At 27.2% G+C, this 19,094-nt stretch overlaps 1 protein-coding gene and 1 long non-coding RNA gene across 7 annotated transcripts in view; one reads left to right on the top strand and one right to left on the bottom strand.

Moving 5' to 3' along the window:
* The window catches only part of LOC147801805 (uncharacterized), a 202,127-nt gene that overhangs the window by 84,320 nt on the left and 98,713 nt on the right, over positions 1–19,094 (bottom strand). The gene's annotated exons all lie outside the window — the stretch shown is intronic.
* Positions 1–19,094, top strand: part of LOC107455088 (CUGBP Elav-like family member 2) — a 772,083-nt gene that overhangs the window by 726,905 nt on the left and 26,084 nt on the right. For all 6 annotated transcript variants that reach the window (XM_043046908.3, XM_071187614.2, XM_043046907.3 and 3 more), the window contains 4 exons: positions 9,124–9,249; positions 12,197–12,276; positions 16,043–16,192; positions 17,808–17,862. In XM_043046908.3, the coding sequence (XP_042902842.2) occupies positions 9,124–9,249; positions 12,197–12,276; positions 16,043–16,192; positions 17,808–17,862 (411 nt within the window). The remainder of the gene's footprint in view (positions 1–9,123; positions 9,250–12,196; positions 12,277–16,042; positions 16,193–17,807; positions 17,863–19,094) is intronic.

Below are 19,094 nucleotides of genomic sequence, written 5' to 3'. Positions count from 1 at the left end.
AATATTAATATGTTCGAAAATGGGATGAGAACTTTTTAAAGGCAACGAACAATTAAAAGAGTGGATAGCATTGCTGGCGCCATCTATGAACTGAATCGTCAAACAGGATGAGAGTCTTCCAAATCAGACGACAGGCAATTTTTTTATAAACAATTATTTGAAAATGTGTGGTGATTACGTTTTAAATACATTAAATGAATGTAAACTTCAGCAAATTTCGAAATTGTTTGCTTAATATTTGAAAGCCATGAAATAAGGGAGCTAATGCTAATAGGGATGCGTTTAGGATTGCCTTTTTTTTAAAAAAAATTTAGTTTGTTGCTTTAGTCATTTGTTTTTATTTTCTTATTTATTTTGAAATTAGTTTGAAGATTCAGTTTGAGTAATTTTAATATTTAATTAGTTTAATCCTCACTATAATGTAAATCAATATAAATTTTATTAACTTTCTAAAAAAAAAATCAGTTATCTTCTAAAGAAAGAAAAATTTGCATGGAACTTTTCGTAAAATGTAGACATTTTATTTCAAGGCTAAAAATGTATCTAATGATTAATTATAGTTTCAATTATCTTTAAAAATTTAAAAAGTTGAACTAGAAATCAAAATTTAGAAAGTATTTAAATTGTGCTGAAAATATTTTTCCCTAAACAGACTGATAATGCTTTACATGCAGTGCAGAAGACAATAATTCCAATCGAATATTCAGGGTGCTCCGTAAAGTCCTTCCTAAATATACATTTTCAGAATTCTTATCAACAATCAAAGCAAAAAAAGTATTCATATTTGGGGTCGAAAATGAATATATTTGTGATGAAAAAGGATATGAAAATATAACAAATCATAGTTGAGGATGGCGAATTTAATAAACATCAAATCAAGTTTAATTGAAGGTTTAAGCTTGTTGGTGGTTCTATAATCATCTTTCAACTTCCCTCTGCTTCCTTCTGTATACGATGCATAAAACGCCGGATTTCCAATTTTATGAGAAACATATAATTGGATAAATTTAAATTTAAGTTATATATACTATAAAGTTGCGTACTCATATTACATTGTTGTATATCATAACATAAATTATATAGATATTTATGGTAGAAACGCAATAAAAAAAACTATAAAATATTTTATTATTTTCTTAGAAACGAAACAATGTTTTTTTTTTTTTTTGGAAAAGAACTTTCATAACTTTGAAAACAACTGTTTAAGTTCATATTTAACATTTTATCTTTGATAATAAAATACAGAAATTAAATTATTACACATCAAGCTTAAGATACAAATAATAAAACATATATATAATAAAACAAATATATAATAAAACAAATATATAATGAAATAAACTTACAAATAAATAACGAAACAATTATTGTTTTACACGCCTCTATTTAAAAAAATATTTATTTATAATTTCCATCTCACTTTTAATGTAGGCAATTCTAAAAATTACGTCGTTTCGTTTTACAGGTTTGTTGACGAAGGCCTTACATAAAATTTTTCCGTGTATACCCATTTCTTCAATGCTTTTATTTCCTTAATTTTGAGTACAATTCATTTAGCATAATTTAACAGTTTTGAGCGCGGATTATTATTATACTTATTTTGTTTTTAAATGAAAAAACCTAATTATTCATTTCAGGAAACGAATCTAATTTTTTTTTCAGGAATTACACCACCCCTGTCATTCTCTTAATTTATTGCACACGTTTTCTCAGAATACTGTTCGCCTTTTCTTCGCTGCACATTGCTAAATTTCATTTTACACCCCATTTACTGGAACTGCTAAACAAATAAAAAAAAAATTGTTAGAGCCATTTGTTAAACGTATAATAAATATGCTGTTGACAGTTAACAGTGCCAAATGTTTTCTGAACGTTACAGTTTACGTTTAGAAAATAATTAGCCTTTATATTGTAATTTTTCTTCGAGAGGGTTGAGGACGATTCTGGAAAAGAATCTCCCTCCCTCCCCCCCATGTACGTGAATTCCTTGACATACTTTTAAATGTTATCCTAAACAATCTTTTCACCGAAATATAGAGGTCTATCTTGAGACATGAAAAGCCATTTTCCCTCTTTTCTTAAAGAAAAGCTGTCTTTAAACTAAACTGTCGCTTTAAGCGAGAGTTTAAGATTGATTAAGAGCCTTGAGATATAAAAATAAAACCTCTTTACAGCGATGAATGTTTGATTACTCGAGATCAGGTGAGCTGTTTTGCGGGCAAAAATAATTATTCTCTGTTTCATCAATTTTGTTGGTTTTTCAGCATGGAACAAAGGGTGTAAATTTTTCTTGTTAACATATGAAAAGTAACATATTAATGGAATAAAATAGAGTTATAAATATTGCTTTCAGACATGAATATATTTATGCAAACATAATTTATTTTATAATTAACATGCTGGTTAATTTTTTTCTAATTAGCTATGTATTTTAAATTTCATTTCTATACATTTCGTGTCTAAAGTTATTTTTAGTAAATTGTAAACAATAAATATTAATAGAAAAAATGTCTACATCGTTTCATTCATGATTTTTTAATTATATTACTGTACAGTATTACATTTTTAATTAATTTTATAGTTAACATTTCGGTTAAATATTTTGGTCAATATAGCATCGTTTTGTAAATCAGTTTATGAAAACAAATAATCTTTTGGTTATAAATAATTGTTTAATTCAGCCAAATTTTTAAATATTACATAACTGTTGCTAGTGGAAAAATCTTCGCAATTGCTTCTCCATTTATTAATAACCCTTTGACGTAAAACTTTAAGTGGACGTATTTTTCATACTTTTTTCATTATTTTGTATTAGTTTAGATCAAAATAAGTGAAAAATGTTACATTCGGCATTTTCAAAATTCATGATTATGAAAAATAGCATGAAACACCATCTTCCAAATAAGACTCACTTCCAAACAATTTTTCAAAATTGCACTTATTTGCATTTATTTAGATGTAAGAGAAACAGTTATTAATCATAGTTATTTCTTTAATTTAAAAAACAATTATTGATAAATTTTGCGAAAGAAAAAAATTTTTCAAACCACTTTTTTGGATTTTATATTTTAAGCTAAATATAATTCCAATAATCTAACAAATTTTTAGTAACTATTAGATGATTTTTATAGTTAAAAATTAACAAAATATATTTTTGCTTGTAGCTAGAGCGTCAGAAAAAAAATATATAAAAAGAACACCAGTATCCTATCTGCGTCAAAGGCTTAATGCATAGAAATATAAGCTCTATTCTATTTCTATCAGTAACTATATGAATAAAATAAAAAAAACGGAACACTTTAATCACAATTGCCCACTATCTGCAGACGTGCCAACTTTGAATCCCTTCCATTATCATTTTTCCCAGTGGTATTAAAATGGAATTAAAACTTCAATTTTAAGCAAACAAATACGCTGCATTTGAAAAAAATTAAGTTGACAACCATAATAGTAACGCATATTAATATATAAGCTTAATTTTTGTAAGAATAGTGGTGATAAAAATTATTTAAAAATTAAATTCATAAAAGAAAAAATAGTATATATTTACTTCCACTTTAAATATGAAAGTAAAATCTCCCGCAAAATGCAGGAGAGTTGGCAGGTATGCTATCTGTAACTAACACGGTTGCAGTTACCATAGGTTGAAGCGCGGATGTTGTGAAATAATATCAAGCTTACTTGGAGGCTCTTTTTAATTGAACGGTAATCGTGGGGAAATTACTCACTATGGAACTGCCTGAAGGTATTTGTGTTTACCAGAGATCCGGTGAAATTTTTATCCACTATATTTAACAATGTTGACATAGAAGATAGCAATAAAAACAAAATATGTAATGACACTTTAAATAAAAGTTCCAGCAAAGTATAACTTTTACTACAAACAAAAATATAAAATTAAAAGTAGTAAATAAATCAATTAATGAAATAAATTGAAATGTATAATTGAAATACCTAATTTGCATTCATAGATTCAACACCGGCATACATTAACTATTTAACACATTTCCACATGAACATTCCAAAATTTAGAGACAGAGTGAAAAATTGCTTTTTAAGACATTCATCTTGAAATACTTATCTTAAAACTATTTCGAAACAACTTGTTATAATTTCCATTATCATGTACCAAACATAAGCCAATTGCAACACACCAGTCACACCATATAGCTAAGACTACAATTACTCATTTAAATAAACATTTCTAACAACAACCGATACTTCGTAACTATTAAAATTACCGGTACGCATCGTTAACGGGTTTACAGTTTCAGTACATAAACAGTCTCGCATTAATTCTAAAATTGGCATATGATTTACATCTGTATTATGAAAATGGATTTAACCAAGAACCAATCAGAAAATTACTTTATTTCCTTTACGTTTAATACTTATCGGAAAAGCTACAACAATGGACATTTTCTTCTGAATTTATCTCGCCAACAATATATAGTCTCAATGCAGACACAACTAATGGAATTATAATTATGCCTCCTTTGTGTTTATCTTGCAAAGGAAAGATTATATAGTGTGATTTAGATTCAGTTTCTCTTACTCTTTAGCTAGATGAAACCATTATGAGAGGAACCGTTAAAATCACATTAAGTTTTGAAACCGCAAAACTTCATTTTGTGTGACCGATTAAGAAAATTGAACCATATTAAAATGCCATTTTCAATGCATAGTGTTTAATATTTTAAGAAAATTTATTATCATTTCTATTGCGCAATATTTTATTTCGATTGCTTGCAAAACGCTGATCAAGAAAAGAGATATCTTTAATTTCAGTCTTTAATAAGGTTATTATAGTAACTGTTCCTTTATGCTGTAACATTATTGTTCCATATCTTCACTGCATTATGTTTACTAGTAATACATGATAGCTTAATGAATTGCTTGCATTCAGAAAGTGTGCAAGAAAGTAAACATTTTGAATAACTATTTATCGAATGATTAGATTTTCCTGAACTAGAACTTTTTATCTAATGATTGGATTCTCATAAACTAGGTTCTAACCTTAGACAGGATAATCAAATAGCTTAAAAGATATTTCAAATTACGAAATCAGATGCAAAAACTTTTTTTTTATATAAACATACCTTCTTTTTCGTTTTTGACGGATTCAGATTTCTGACTCCCAAGATTTGGAGTGTAGCCGAAATCTAGGAAATATGGTCCCAATAGTTTAGGCTGTAATTTAGACTCCTGAATGTTAATTTACCTTTATGAGTATTTCGCTATACAATGAACACTTTTTCACGCAAATCCACACAAAAATTACGCAATTATAAAATTCATTTATCCATAGATGATTCCATTTAAAATCATAATTATTTATTATTTTCAAAGTTTCAGTCAATAATAGTTCAAAAATGTTTGAATTGTATGGTATACAGTTTTTAAATCATTTTAAAGTATTTTATTTCTATTGATAAAATACAAAATTCAAACGAAATATCTGTCAAATTGCGTTATAGTAATATTGTAATAAAATATTTAACTATACAGTTTTTTTAAAATTTTGATAACTCTGAAACTATTTTCCCGATTTCTCATTTTTGTTGCTACTACAGTATTTTATAACCAAAAATACATATTTTTTTCAAACTTAAATAAAAGGCAGAATTCATGTACTGCTTTTCAAACTTGGCTAATTAACATGGTTTAGGGCAATATAATAAGCCATATTTTAAAACTGTTCAGGGAAGCATTTTTTAACGCTGTTTGAAACAAAGACTAAGATTGCTGGCGATCAAATGTCTATATTTCGTCTGTTATCTAGCGGTAATTCAGTGAACTTCTAAAATACCTATCTGGAACCTATACAAAAGAACAGTTTGATGTAAAAATATTATTTGGAAGAAATTTGGTGATTTATCAGAATATTTTATCTTGCAAAGTATTTTTGCTCCTGTTTTTCCTTTCCTTTTCCAAAATAACTCGCTATCTTTCTAAACTTAAAAACTGTAAACTATTTTTTTTACTCATGATAAATCAAACAGAAATTATTACAAAGTATATCCATTCAATTAAACGCACGATATTAAATCTTATTTAAATATAAAACAATCTCACGAGAAAGTTTTTCTACTGATCTCGAATAAAAAAAAAAATAATAATTATAAGAAACTAAATCGAATTTCTGTATACCATGAAATAATATACAGTTACCGCTTCAACCACGGAAGAAATTCTTTGTAAATATCCCTGCTTTTGTAATTTCCTATTCATAGTAAGATAATTGCTTAATACCGTCATGGACCGATATCACCAAAAAAGGCTATCTACCAACCTTTGTTTGAATATTCCGAAAAATAACGAAGAATGAGGGTAAAAAATGCCGGAAATTAACGTTCCCTATATAATTGACCGTATCCGCGTTTTTTCCCCTTCAAAAAACCCTGAACCCAATAGTTTTCGCATTTTTGCTTAGTATTAAGAAAAAGCTCTTTTTCTAAATTATTTTTCAGCGAGTTTTTTCTCTGCCTTTTTGCTCCTACGTCTTCCTTTTTAACCAACCTCTTGTATTAATCTTATCATGGGTGTGCCTATCACCCCCCCAAAAAAAATGTAAATACCATATGACACATTAATTGAGTTTCTATAATACGTCCTTGAACACAGCTTCTTTTATTTTTGCAGGTATGTATCGCGGCAGCAAAATTAGCTGGGATAAAATGTTTACACAGAGAAACTTCTTGAGAAGATTAAAATGGGTTTTCTCGCAGAATTAAAAAAAAAAGAAGATATCTCATTGTTTTTCGCTAATTAAAAAATACCTGCCATAAAACAGAAAAATGGTGTAGAAAAAAAATTTACACAATCTTCTGTAGGCTTAATTTTTTTTTTTGAAAAAATTGATACATCGTAATACCTTCTTGAAATGCATTTTTAGAATTAATTAAATCTTTGCGAAATATTTTGGACTTGGTTGATATTGTTGATTAAATTTTGGTAAGTACTTTGTGAAGATTTTAATTTTTAATATATGCTGCTGGATTTTGAGGGTGTTGATCATTAGATTCATAATTTTAGTTTTAAAAAATATCAAAGCACTTCGTTTGATATTTTCAAGAAACATTTAATTGAAGTTTCTAAAACTCTCAGATTAGTAGAAATGTTTGTACCCCGGAAAAAAAGGAAAACTGGTTATTAAAATTTGGTCAAACGTATCTTGTTTTTGGTATAAGTAAATATTCTTAAGAACCAACACTTATTAGTGGTTAAGAACAACTATACAAGACTATATTTTATATCTGGAAAAAGTAAATAATGGTCGATAGTTTACGATTAAAGAGAGAAAAATCCTTTACTTATGAAAAAAATCGAAGAATAAAATTCATGCGTAAGGACTATTTTCTTTTAATGAAGTTTTGATTGAGGTACATTTTGGTAACCAAGTTGTGAGCTTGATTTTTAAAATGATTAAGTATTCGGCAACCGGTTCCACTATCCAAAAGGTAGCTAGTGTAAATAACTAGCATGAAAAATATATTTTTTCTTTCAATGAGGTTTTTAAAACAATATATATCTTGCATCTACGCCTAATAAAAATTAATTTATATCAAAACAAAATAGGCAGAAAAACACGCTATAAAATTTTTAATTGGTATTAGTTTACTGTTGTTAAAAATTTTAATTTATTAATAGCGGAGCCCGTCCTTTGCCCGACAACTCAAATACCCGTCTACTTTTTTTCGACAGCTGGTTTTAACGACAATTTATTTTTCTGACGGATACGTTCGTCCGACCGGGATGGAATGAAATCAAAATTAGTATAAGATTCTCTGTTGGCAGCTGTTTAACCATTCAAATAAGGCTGGGATAATTAGGAAAGAAAGTATGAGCGATGGTTAATGATTGTATATTGAGTAACTGTTTATGTTATAAACCTTTCGCTTTGCTTTCTAAAATGCTTGGGACCTTTCACAATTATAGTTAATTCTGCTAAGCATTAAAAGGTGTCCCGTGTAGTAAATGGTGACAGGTGCACATTATATCTGTCGGATCACAAAGTCCTTCATGTTCCCATAACAAATAATACCTCTGGGGGGTACTGCGTTGGAGATTGTAATTTTGACTTGAAACAGCGAACAACCAATCTGTGGATAAATGGATGTATGAATGAATCCGCCCTTTAAATGGGTGTGACGTATGGGTGTGTAGAAGTCAAATTCTTGGCCATACATGGCCCCACTGGAAAACAAGAGCAATCGGACTCCCTCTGCCATAATGGCCGACGGCAACAACATTAAAAGGTGTATTTTTATTCTTTTTGTGTTTTTAATTTTTTTTAACTTTTCTCTACTTATTTTTTTATTTATTTTCTTTCATTTTTTTTTTTCGTTTTTTGGAAATTTTTTTTCTTTTTGTTTTAGATTTACCCCTTTCTTTATTTTGTTTCCTTAGTTCTTTTTTCCTGATTTTTTAAAAATTTTTATTTATCTTTTTGCTTATGGATTCTCTGCTGTGAAATCACATCACAATGGAATATTGTGAGCAATACCACGCAAATAGTTCATAGTTATAAGATATTCCAATCCATTGCCAACGATATATGATCAAATAAGATTATTCCAATCTGCTATTATAGTGGATGTTCGGTTTTCTATTTCAGAGCGATATACTCTGATTTGCTGCATAATTAGTAATTTTCTAAAATTAATGATTAATCCGAACAATTATATCTATCAATAAGTTAGGGTTTTTGTTATTTTTTGTAGAGCAATTGTCTTATCGAACAAATGAGTTGCCGGGCAAACAAAACTGCCTGGCAAACCTATCTATCGGGAAAACGTACCTGTCGGGAAAATGAGCTGCGAGCAAACATGTCAGACAAACGAAGTCTGGATATAGAGCTGTCAGGCAACCGAGTTTCGAGAAAATGTACCTCATCCATTGAAAAAAAATTACTGTTTTTGAACCAAAAAAAATTATTTCGCGAAATTTTACATTCTATGAAATTTTTGTTTTATTGTATATAAATTGCAAAAGGTAAGGAATGTAAAACAGTTAAATGAATAAATATTAAACTTGTAAATTTGTATTTGCTGAATTAAAATATTAATTTAAATTTTTAATGTTAAAATTTTAATTTAAAATTACTCATCTTTTATTTTTCAGAACGCAAACTTTTTATTGGCATGTTGTCAAAAAAATGTACTGAAAATGACGTCCGTATAATGTTTTCTTCATTTGGAAGCATCGAAGAATGTACAGTATTGAGAGACACTAACGGACAGAGTAAAGGTAAATATTATGATAATTACTGACAGTTGATGTGTATTAATTTATACAAGATGTTTTGTAAAGACTTCCCTTAATGATTATTTTCAGTATCCTTATAAAAAATGAAAATAAAAAGTATACACATTGGGAACGCTAATTAATATTTAGGCAAGAGAAAAAAATGCTTTCAAAATCTGATAAATTATTCTTAAGAAAAGTGGTTTTAAAAAACATTAAAACCTATTTGATTGCGAGGGAAAATTTATTATATCGCCGATGGCACAGTTTATAATATAACCATAGCAGAAAAATAAGAAAAATAGCGCAAAAATAAAGTTCAAACAAAACATTATACAGAACACAAAAAAAGACTAATAACAGTAGGAAATATTCGAAGAATCTTACAGACCGTCTGATCCATTACTCAATGCATGGCAATGGAGTCCACAGAGCGGACTAAGAACTATGTTGAAGTAGTGTAGGAGCTTCAGGAGTCAGTCATGGTCACTGGCTAGCCTAAACTCGGCCACCAGTCAAGGCCATTTTTAGACAACAGATAATTTGTCTTTCTAAATTCTTTTAAGACATTTAAATTGCGAGGCTGGAGGCAGAAGTTGATAGAAGCTTATAAGAAACAACTCAATGTTTCCTCACTTTAAAATTAATTTGCAACCTCTTATGCGTGCATTTCATTATCCTCCAATTTTGATTTTCAAAATTATATATTAAGTGCGGTCTTTACTGACTACCTTCTATGACTAAATGGAGAAATTTTAAGTTATATCTTAAATATTTTTCGCTTGCTAAGTAAACGTTTCACTGCAACTTATAAAAAGATCCTTTTTTAACCGAATCCAACTATGCTGCATTAGGATACTTAGAGCTAAAAGAAAGTAACTTTAAAACATTAACATTTTCAGGAAATTGTGACAGGAATTCCTTTTGAAATGTTAACAAATTTGCCTGATCATAAAAATATTGAGGAATTTAAACTCTGATTTATAATTGATGCGATAAAAGCTATCAGGATTGTTTATGACCAGGATCTGGATTAAACATGAAAAAAGTGTTAACTTTAAATTTATTTGATGCTACTGATATTTTACTAAAGTTATTGTTCCATTTTTCATCAGAATCACTAAAAGAGCTTGATAAATATTCATAGTACTACCAAACCTATATAAAACTTTAGTTCTGAAAAAATTTAAATCGAGCTAATTTATAACCTATTTTCAGGAGATTATGGTCACTTATCAAATTTTAAGGAGATAATTATTTATTAAATAACTCTTTCTTTGAATCTAAGGAATAAATAATGTTTCTTTCAATTAAGAAATCTATTGGATTCTTCAGAAAAACTGGTTAAGAAAGACATTTTTTAATTATCCCACCATTATTTTAAAAATGCATGGATTATAATTAAAAGTAGAAAATGAAACTTTCCATTTTATACATTTCTTTGAAATTTAATTATATTTAACTATATTTTCAGTTTTAATTATTTGATGCAGACTAGTTCTTATGCATTCCACAAAAAAGTCCTTTTTGATTACTTCAAAAAACTGATATTTCAAAACATGAAATTTCACTTAATTAAATTTTGTTTAATTAGTTTGATATTTAGTATAAATGAGAAGTTTCTAAGGCAAAATAAAACAACAAAATTATGCTAGTTTTTTTTTCAAATCATCTGAAGAAATTACTTTTGAAAATACAATCAAATAAAGTTTATTAAACTTTGTAAAATTATTCTTAAAATAGGTATATTTTCATTAAATATTAAGATAAAATGAAATATCTTGAAATAATTTTTAATGGTCAATAGAAGAATTAAATATTTAATTCTGAGATTTCTAATTATATTTTGAAAAGAATAACTTGTTTCATTTTATTTTATTTTATTTGATGTAAGCGTCTCTGAGAAGAAAAAATACTTTTTTATTTTCTTATAGAATGATTACAAAAAAAAATGCTATTTTAGAAAAAAAATTAAAATACAGCAATGGCCGAATTTCTATTTCTTTTTTCTGTATCTTCGCTAAATTATTTTTAATTTTCCGCATTTTTTTCCTTATTCACACTCTTTATTTTGTGGAATCAAAATCGATTTTCTTTTATTTGCATTTTTCAGCTTTGAAAGTTCTGTTTATATAATATAAAGTTGTATTATCTATAAAGTTTTATTACCTATAAAGTTGTATTGAAACTATTATGTTTTGAATAAAATAATCCCAAGAAACTGAAGCTGTAAGATATTACCTGTTGAAAACTTCATAAATATACACATATAAAAAAATAGTCGACATGTTTCAAGCGATTTAAAAAAGACGTGAATGAAAAGAATCAAAAATGATTTGAAATAAAAAATGAATTTTTATTTATTTCAAATCACTCTGTTTCTGTACATTCACGTCTGGCAAGTCTTGAAAATGGGCGCCTATTTTTGAAGCGCTTGAAACATGTTGACTGTTTTTTTTTTCCATAATAGTATATTTTTGAAGCGAATGAAGTTTTCAATCATGCAATATTACGGTGTTGTTATAAATTTTCAGATATTTCTTAACCTGTATATGAACCCTTTAAAATAATTCATTTTTTAAAAAATTGTATTATTGTTATAAAAAATATTATTTATTATCACGTATTGCCAACTTGATGCTCAGAAAAATCAATAAGTAATAATAATAATTTTGTCATTCCTGTGCTTAATGATTTCTAAGCAAACATTTTGAAAAAAATTATATTATTGGTCATATCTTGATAATGCTTTTGATGGAAAACAGAACAATGAAATTTTAGTGAAATTAAATTATATCTTCAAACTAAATTCAATATCGTTATTATTTAGAGTTTTGTTAATCTTGAGTGAAAAGGTAATAAAGTGCAAAATCAATGTCTCTTTTTGTTGAGAAAGTGAGAAAAACTTGGCACTTCCATGTCTCACTTAGCTTTTTTTATTTTTTTATAGGATGTGCATTTGTCACTTACGGCTCCAGGCAATGCGCCATCAATGCCATAAAATCCATGAACCATTCTCAAACAATGGAGGTAAAAAACAAGATTTATATACTCTGTTTTTTCATTTGCTAGATAAACTGAATTACTTCTTCCAAACAGCTTAATGTGCAACCGTTCACATCCAGGAATTCCAATCCAGATTCTAGTGAAAATGTGCCCGTTTGTTTTGGAATCATCTTCTCTAGTTCCAGATGCCCCCAACAAATGGCGTTTGGAGTTGCTTTTCTCTATCCCACGTGTTACGAGCATTTACTTTTTCTTGCCCACTACAGCCTTTACTAAGCGAATGTAACTCTTATCTTTCCATGTGATAACATTTCTGTTTTAGATGATCTTTTATTTGTTTCTGCGTTATTTTATATTTATCTTGATTTAACGCTGGGAAAAGTAAAAGCTTATTTAGATATGTTTAGCTTTTACCCAAACTTAAATTGAATATCTTGATAACAAATAAGAAACATTATGGAATTTATATTGTTTGAAAGAGATGTTTATTTGTTGATTCTGAAATCAGCAACAGAAGAACGTAATTTATAGATAGATATCAAAGGGTTCTTTACTACCTTTCATCTTGTTTTCAACTGCTATTAACTTTATAAAAAAATATTAAGATAGGCGGAATATTTTCGAAAATGGTTAAAGCTTTTGCGCAATATTTTTAGTTTCTTCACTTTTTTTTTCTAAATCACATTGCAAAATGTAATTTTTGTCACAATTTAAAAACCTTTAATTACTTATATAACCCGAGCAGATATTATTTTAAAAAAATATTTCCTACTTTAAAGTCACTTGTTATTTAAAGGCCAAAATGCAAAAGGAGTCAATTAACAGTCTGAAAATTAATATAGTAACAGTTGTACTTAAAAACATGATATAATCAGATTATACCTTGACAAATCGTCTCTAGAAGACAATTCGCATGACTACGTTATATTAAATAGTGTCAAAAAGGATAAAATGACTTCAAAATGCAATTAAATATGTATTGCACAGTTAAAATATTTATTGCGTATTTTAAATATTAAAAATGGATTTCGAAAAGTATTCTGGTTTTAATGAAAAAGAAATTATGATGCGGAGTGCAGGGTTTGTATATATCACCTATATCTAATCATTTATCAGTAAAGTGACCAGATTTCTAAGCAATGATTAGAGTACAAATCAGCGAACCTTCCTCAAAAACTTTTACGATTTGAGAACACCCATACATTTATAGAAAATATTATTTATATGTGCAGCAAATATTTTTTAACTGATAACTAATATCAGGTACAGAATTATCTTCAACTTGATTTTATATCCGAGCAGTTTTGAAATAAGTTATGATAATCTGCAGTTGTTTCAACTCTTGTAAAATTAATGAGCACATAATTAATTAAACTTATTTTAATTTTTTCTGAAATTATGAATAGATAGTTTCAAATTTGTGCTTTTTTGCTTTTCGCTTGTATTCTCTGTATAAAAAAATCGCCTTGATTAGAAAAAGCATGTGCATTTCAGATATTTTGATATTCCACTGCGTATAAGAAAATATTAGATGTTTTCGGTGATATTTATCATTTGAGGACACATGTTAAGATTTAAAAACATTTTCGGTCTTCAAAAATGTTGGAAGTTGTTGAGGATAACTATTGAAATTCGAGGACAGTCTTCAAGATTTGAGAACGTCCGATCACCTTATTTATCGGTAGATATTGGATTAAAAAAAATTGTCATTTATTTTAGTGTGTAGATAATATTTAAAATAATACTTTTTGGCTAAATAAACACTTAATGTGGCTCATTCTTATACCTGTATGAATAAATTGAACTTTCCACTTTGTCAAACCTTGATTGCCTTTTGTATTTTTTTTAAAAAAATCATGTTCAAGCTAAAAAATTTTTAGAAATTACAACATGAATCATACTTAACACTTGTATAATTTTCTGATTTGAGAAAGGTATCGAAAAAATTAATCAAACCTCTCATTTCCCTATATACGAACGAAATTAAATTAGTGTTTTTTGGAAAGTAAAAGGCTTTTTAGAAGACTATTTGTAAAATTATAAGCATATAAATTGCAATTTCGAATTTAAATAATTTCATTTTTTCATAGTTAACAGTTCCTTTTATTAGTTAACACAGCACTTCTTTTCATGGATAGCACCAATTTTCATAAAATTAATCCTATAACTTTACTATTTTAAAAACTCACAAAACGTAAATTACTAAACAATGATGATTATTTTAAAAATATTTTGTAGTACTGAATCAATTATGCTAGAAACAGTTTAACTTACAAAATAAAAATAAAATATATTTTTGAAAATTGTTTTTTAGATGACCCGAATAAAATCAATCTAAAATCCTATTTGCGATTACAACTGAAATTGAATTTTTGAAAGTCTATTTCTTTTATTATTGGAATATTTCTTCCTTCTTACGGGATTATAAGAAGTTCTCATTATATTCAAAACTAAACTAATTTGCAATTCACTTAATATTTCTTTTTTTAAACATGAATAAACTTTCGGAAAATACTCCAAAAGTTTTCCAACTTTCAACGTAAAGAGTTTAGTAAACTTCTAATTTTTATTGAATTTTTCAAAGAAATGTGAGTTTTAAGTAATTAAATTTATATAATTTATTGAAAAGCAAATCATACATTATCTTATTTTATTTGCTGAAAATAAGATTCTATTTTAAAAAACATATTTTTCATAAAATATACTAAGAGTTAAAATAAGATATTTCAATGTATCAAACGGTTTGATTGAATCAACTACATACTTTGGAAAACAATAGTTTATTGGGTATAATAATATATTTTGTTCCTTATTAATGTCTAATACTTCCTCAAAGGGTACCGGGCCTCCCAAGGAACATTAAATTACATCCCTTTTTTTCTGTGGTATATTTTTCTCTGGTTTTTACGATGCCCCATAGACTAGAGGTTAACTGGAAGCTGAGAGACTTCGTCTAAAGCAGCGCCGATGCCTAGCATGTAATTGTTTTTTATTTTGAAAGCATGTGTAAATACAATTAAATAAAAAATATTAAATCAAAACGATCTAAAATATAAGCAATCAACTTCCTTCCCCCGTCTCAGTGGGATGTGGTGAAATTATCAAACATTGTCTTGTTTGTGGAGCAAAGCTCTACGAGATTAAGATCTGGAGAATATACTGGCCATTCTAAAACAGCTACCTTTCCAATTATTAAATATTCTGTTTTTGGTATAGCAAGGAGTCAAATCTTGAAAAATTATATCTTTGAGTAAAAAACATGCTGTTTGGCACTGACCATTTTATCATTATTTTCTTTTGCTGGTTGCTACTTAGCATCCATTTGAGAGGAAAGTGTTATGCGATATGCGATATACGTGCTAGTATATGCGATATACGTGCTTTCAAAATCTGTGGGATCGAAAGTCCTGTGTTTGGTTGCTGAGTAGTACAATACGTACAGAGATTGGAAGAAAATTTTTTCCCTTTCATATCTATGTCAAAATTGTAAAAGTGACTTCTCGAGTGGTACTGCCATCTATCCCAGAGGTTTTAAGCTAAGACTACTTTCACCCTTGTCAAATGAAAGGTGCACCTTACTTACTTAATTTGCAAAGGCCAATGGCTGGCGAGCTTGATTTGTCCAAGTGCCATAAGAAACAACGGAATGTTATTAGCTCAATATGGCAAAACGAACGACTAACTGATAATTTTGTGTATTTTTGTTGTTTCCACATTAATTTACTACTAACACAAAGAGAACCTTGATGTCTTACATTTTAATTACATTTATTATATTGTTGTATTTCAGGGTTGCAACAGTCCACTTGTTGTAAAATTTGCAGACACCCAGAAAGACAAGGACCAAAAAAGACATTATCAGCTGATGGCAAATCTTATGAATATGGCTAATATAGCTAATTTAGCTGCAGTTAATCCCCAGTATTTAACGGTTAACGAAGTAAGCAATATACTTAACGTTATAAAATTACTCCTAGTATTCCATTATTTTAATATGCATACTGGCAGATAAATTATTGCCTACTTAAAATAAAATTTTTACCACATGTCTATAACATTTCTTTATCATGAACAATTAGTTTTTTTAAATTCTGAAGTATGTAGAAACTACTGAAAATATGTAGATTGCACTAAACAAAAAAATAATATTCAGTTACTCTGGTGACAAAATTTAATTCTGAAAATCATCTTTTATTGTAATATTGTTAAAATTATGAAATTACTCCATTATTTTAATAATAATACTGGCTGAAAAAGGATTGCCTACTTAAAATAAAATTTTTACCACATGTCTATAGCATTTCTTTATCATGAATAATTAGTTTTTTTAAATTCTGAAGTATGTAGAAACTACTGAAAATATGTAGATTGCACTATACAAAAAAATAATATTCAGTTACTCTGGTGACAAAATTCAATTTTGAAAATCATCTTTTATTGTAATATTGTTAAAATTATGAAATTACTCCATTATTTTAATAATAATACTGGCTGAAAAAGGATTGCCTACTTAAAATAAAATTTTTACCACGTGTCTATAACATTTCTTTATCATGAATAATTAGTTTTTTTAAATTCTAAAGTATGTAGAAATTACTGAAAATATGTAGATCTGCACTATATAAAACAATACTAATAATATTCAGCTACTCTAGTGATAAAATTCAATTCTGAAAATCATCTTTTATTGTAATATTGTTAAAATAATGAAGAATTTCTTAAGTAAAATTTTCTTTTTGGAGTAATTGCAATATTTAAATATAACGTCCACTCTAGAAGAAGTGCTACATAAAATATTTAGTGCAATATTTATTATGAAGTAAGTAAAATATTCAATTAAATGTTTCACAAAATCTCTACCTCTCTACATTTTTTTGGCATTTTAACTCAATTAAATAAATTACCCTTGAATAACTATATAAAACACAAAGCGAACTTAAATTTTTACTTCTAATTATTTCGCACTTTTAGTTATAGAGAAAATAAAAAACAAATAAAAAAAATGGAAAAACAATGTAGTGCAACAAAATTATTACCTAAGGACTTTTTTATAATTAATTTCACATCATCGCAATTTCTGGAAGTGCTTCATATGGATTTAACTGATAATTGTAAACAACACATGCCGATTTTAAAAAAATTATTGCAAATTTAGCCATTTCCTTGAAAAGAAAAATATCCATAGATCCGTATATCCATAAAAATATCCATCTGGAGTTATAGTTTAAGAAAAAGTGAAAAATGAGACAAAAACTTAATGCAAATTAAAGCTTTCTAATTTCAGACAATGTTTATTTGTTACTATTGTATCTAATTTCTTAATATCTTATCAGCAAATTTGTTGAATGTGCTCTTAAAAAGTGAGTTAAAAATAATTGATACAAATATATTTAAATGAAATATCTTTATATAAAAAAGTTAGAATGAATATTTCGATCTCTATCTGTAAATTAACTTTTATTTAAAATGAGACAGATTTCGTAAAAGAAACCTAATTTTTAAGGAAAAAATAGAAATCAAATTTGTACAACATTTAAATTGCTATTAATTTTTAGGCTGCATCACAAACAGGATTTGGTGCATTTGCTAATGTCCCTCAGGTTTCTAGTGGTAAGAACTCAACTTTCTCTATTTTATTAAAAAGATAAATTAACATTAAATACTTATTTTTAATGCTATTTATTACTAATATCTTAATTATTTTAGTTGCTTTAGTAACTTTTAACAGTTTAATGCTAATTTTCAATTATACAAATATTTTTATCATAGAAATTTTTTTGTAACAATCTTATCATATCCGTTTATTAATTAAGAAACGTGACATTATATTATCTATTAAAGCCTTGTTCAATCATTTTTAACAAATGTTTATATTTTTAAATGCAATTTTTCAAATTAGGAGTTATAAAAATTCTTCTAATTTCCAAATCAAAAGACTTGATGTAGAATTTTACCACTAGTTTCAAATAATAATAGTTTTATTTAAAAACCATTTCATAAGAATCCTATTAAAAAACGTAGACTGAGTTTAATTTATGTATTAAGGTGGTAGGAGAAAAAACTACAGGCTAATAATTAAATTTTAAGAACAAAGTTAAATACCCAATTTAAAAATTTACGAAATCATAGTTCCATCCATCACCGGAGTTGAAACTTAAAATTAATCTATACAATCAATTATTCATTTTTTATCTTTAAGTTAATGACAACGCTAGTCTATTGCAGTTAAACAGATGTTTGAATCTAACTTCTTTTATTTGTGATTTAATTTTTTAGCTGTTTTTTAAAATCATTTTTCTAAAAATAAAAGTATGAGCTACATAGCTAAAATTAATGTATTAACTGAACTGATATTAATCTATGCGATCGGCTTCTAATTTTTTATCTTTAAGCTAATGACAACGCTTGTGTATAGCAATAAAACAGCTGTCTGAATCTAACTCCTTGCATTTGTTGTTCATTTTCTTTTAACTATTTCCTAAAATATTTTTACTCAAAATAAAAATATGAGCTACATCTTTTTTTTTTCGCGTGAAAAAAAATGCTTTTATGATAAAATGCAAATGATATTTTTGCTGTTTTTACTAATCTTAAAATGTACATTAAATTTTTTTATGAAATAACGGGTATATATATAATAATTTATTTTTTTTGGTAAAATTAGAAAAACCACTCAAAATATCAGTAAATCGCAGCATTTCCTTTTTCATATGTTTATTCAAACCTTCATTACACTTTATTCCAAACTAATTTTAAAACGTTCTTTGTTAACTATTATCGAAGTTCATAATCCCAAATCGATGGTTCAGTGGTTTTGGTTCATTAAACGAGGGGGTTTTCGA

Source organism: Parasteatoda tepidariorum, chromosome 11 (genome assembly GCF_982258835.1).
Source record: "Parasteatoda tepidariorum strain Cologne lab strain chromosome 11, Ptep-v5.0, whole genome shotgun sequence".
Lineage (NCBI taxonomy): Eukaryota > Metazoa > Arthropoda > Arachnida > Araneae > Theridiidae > Parasteatoda > Parasteatoda tepidariorum.
The sequence above is the reverse complement of the archived record's forward strand: the minus strand, read 5'-3'. Positions and strand labels throughout refer to the sequence as shown.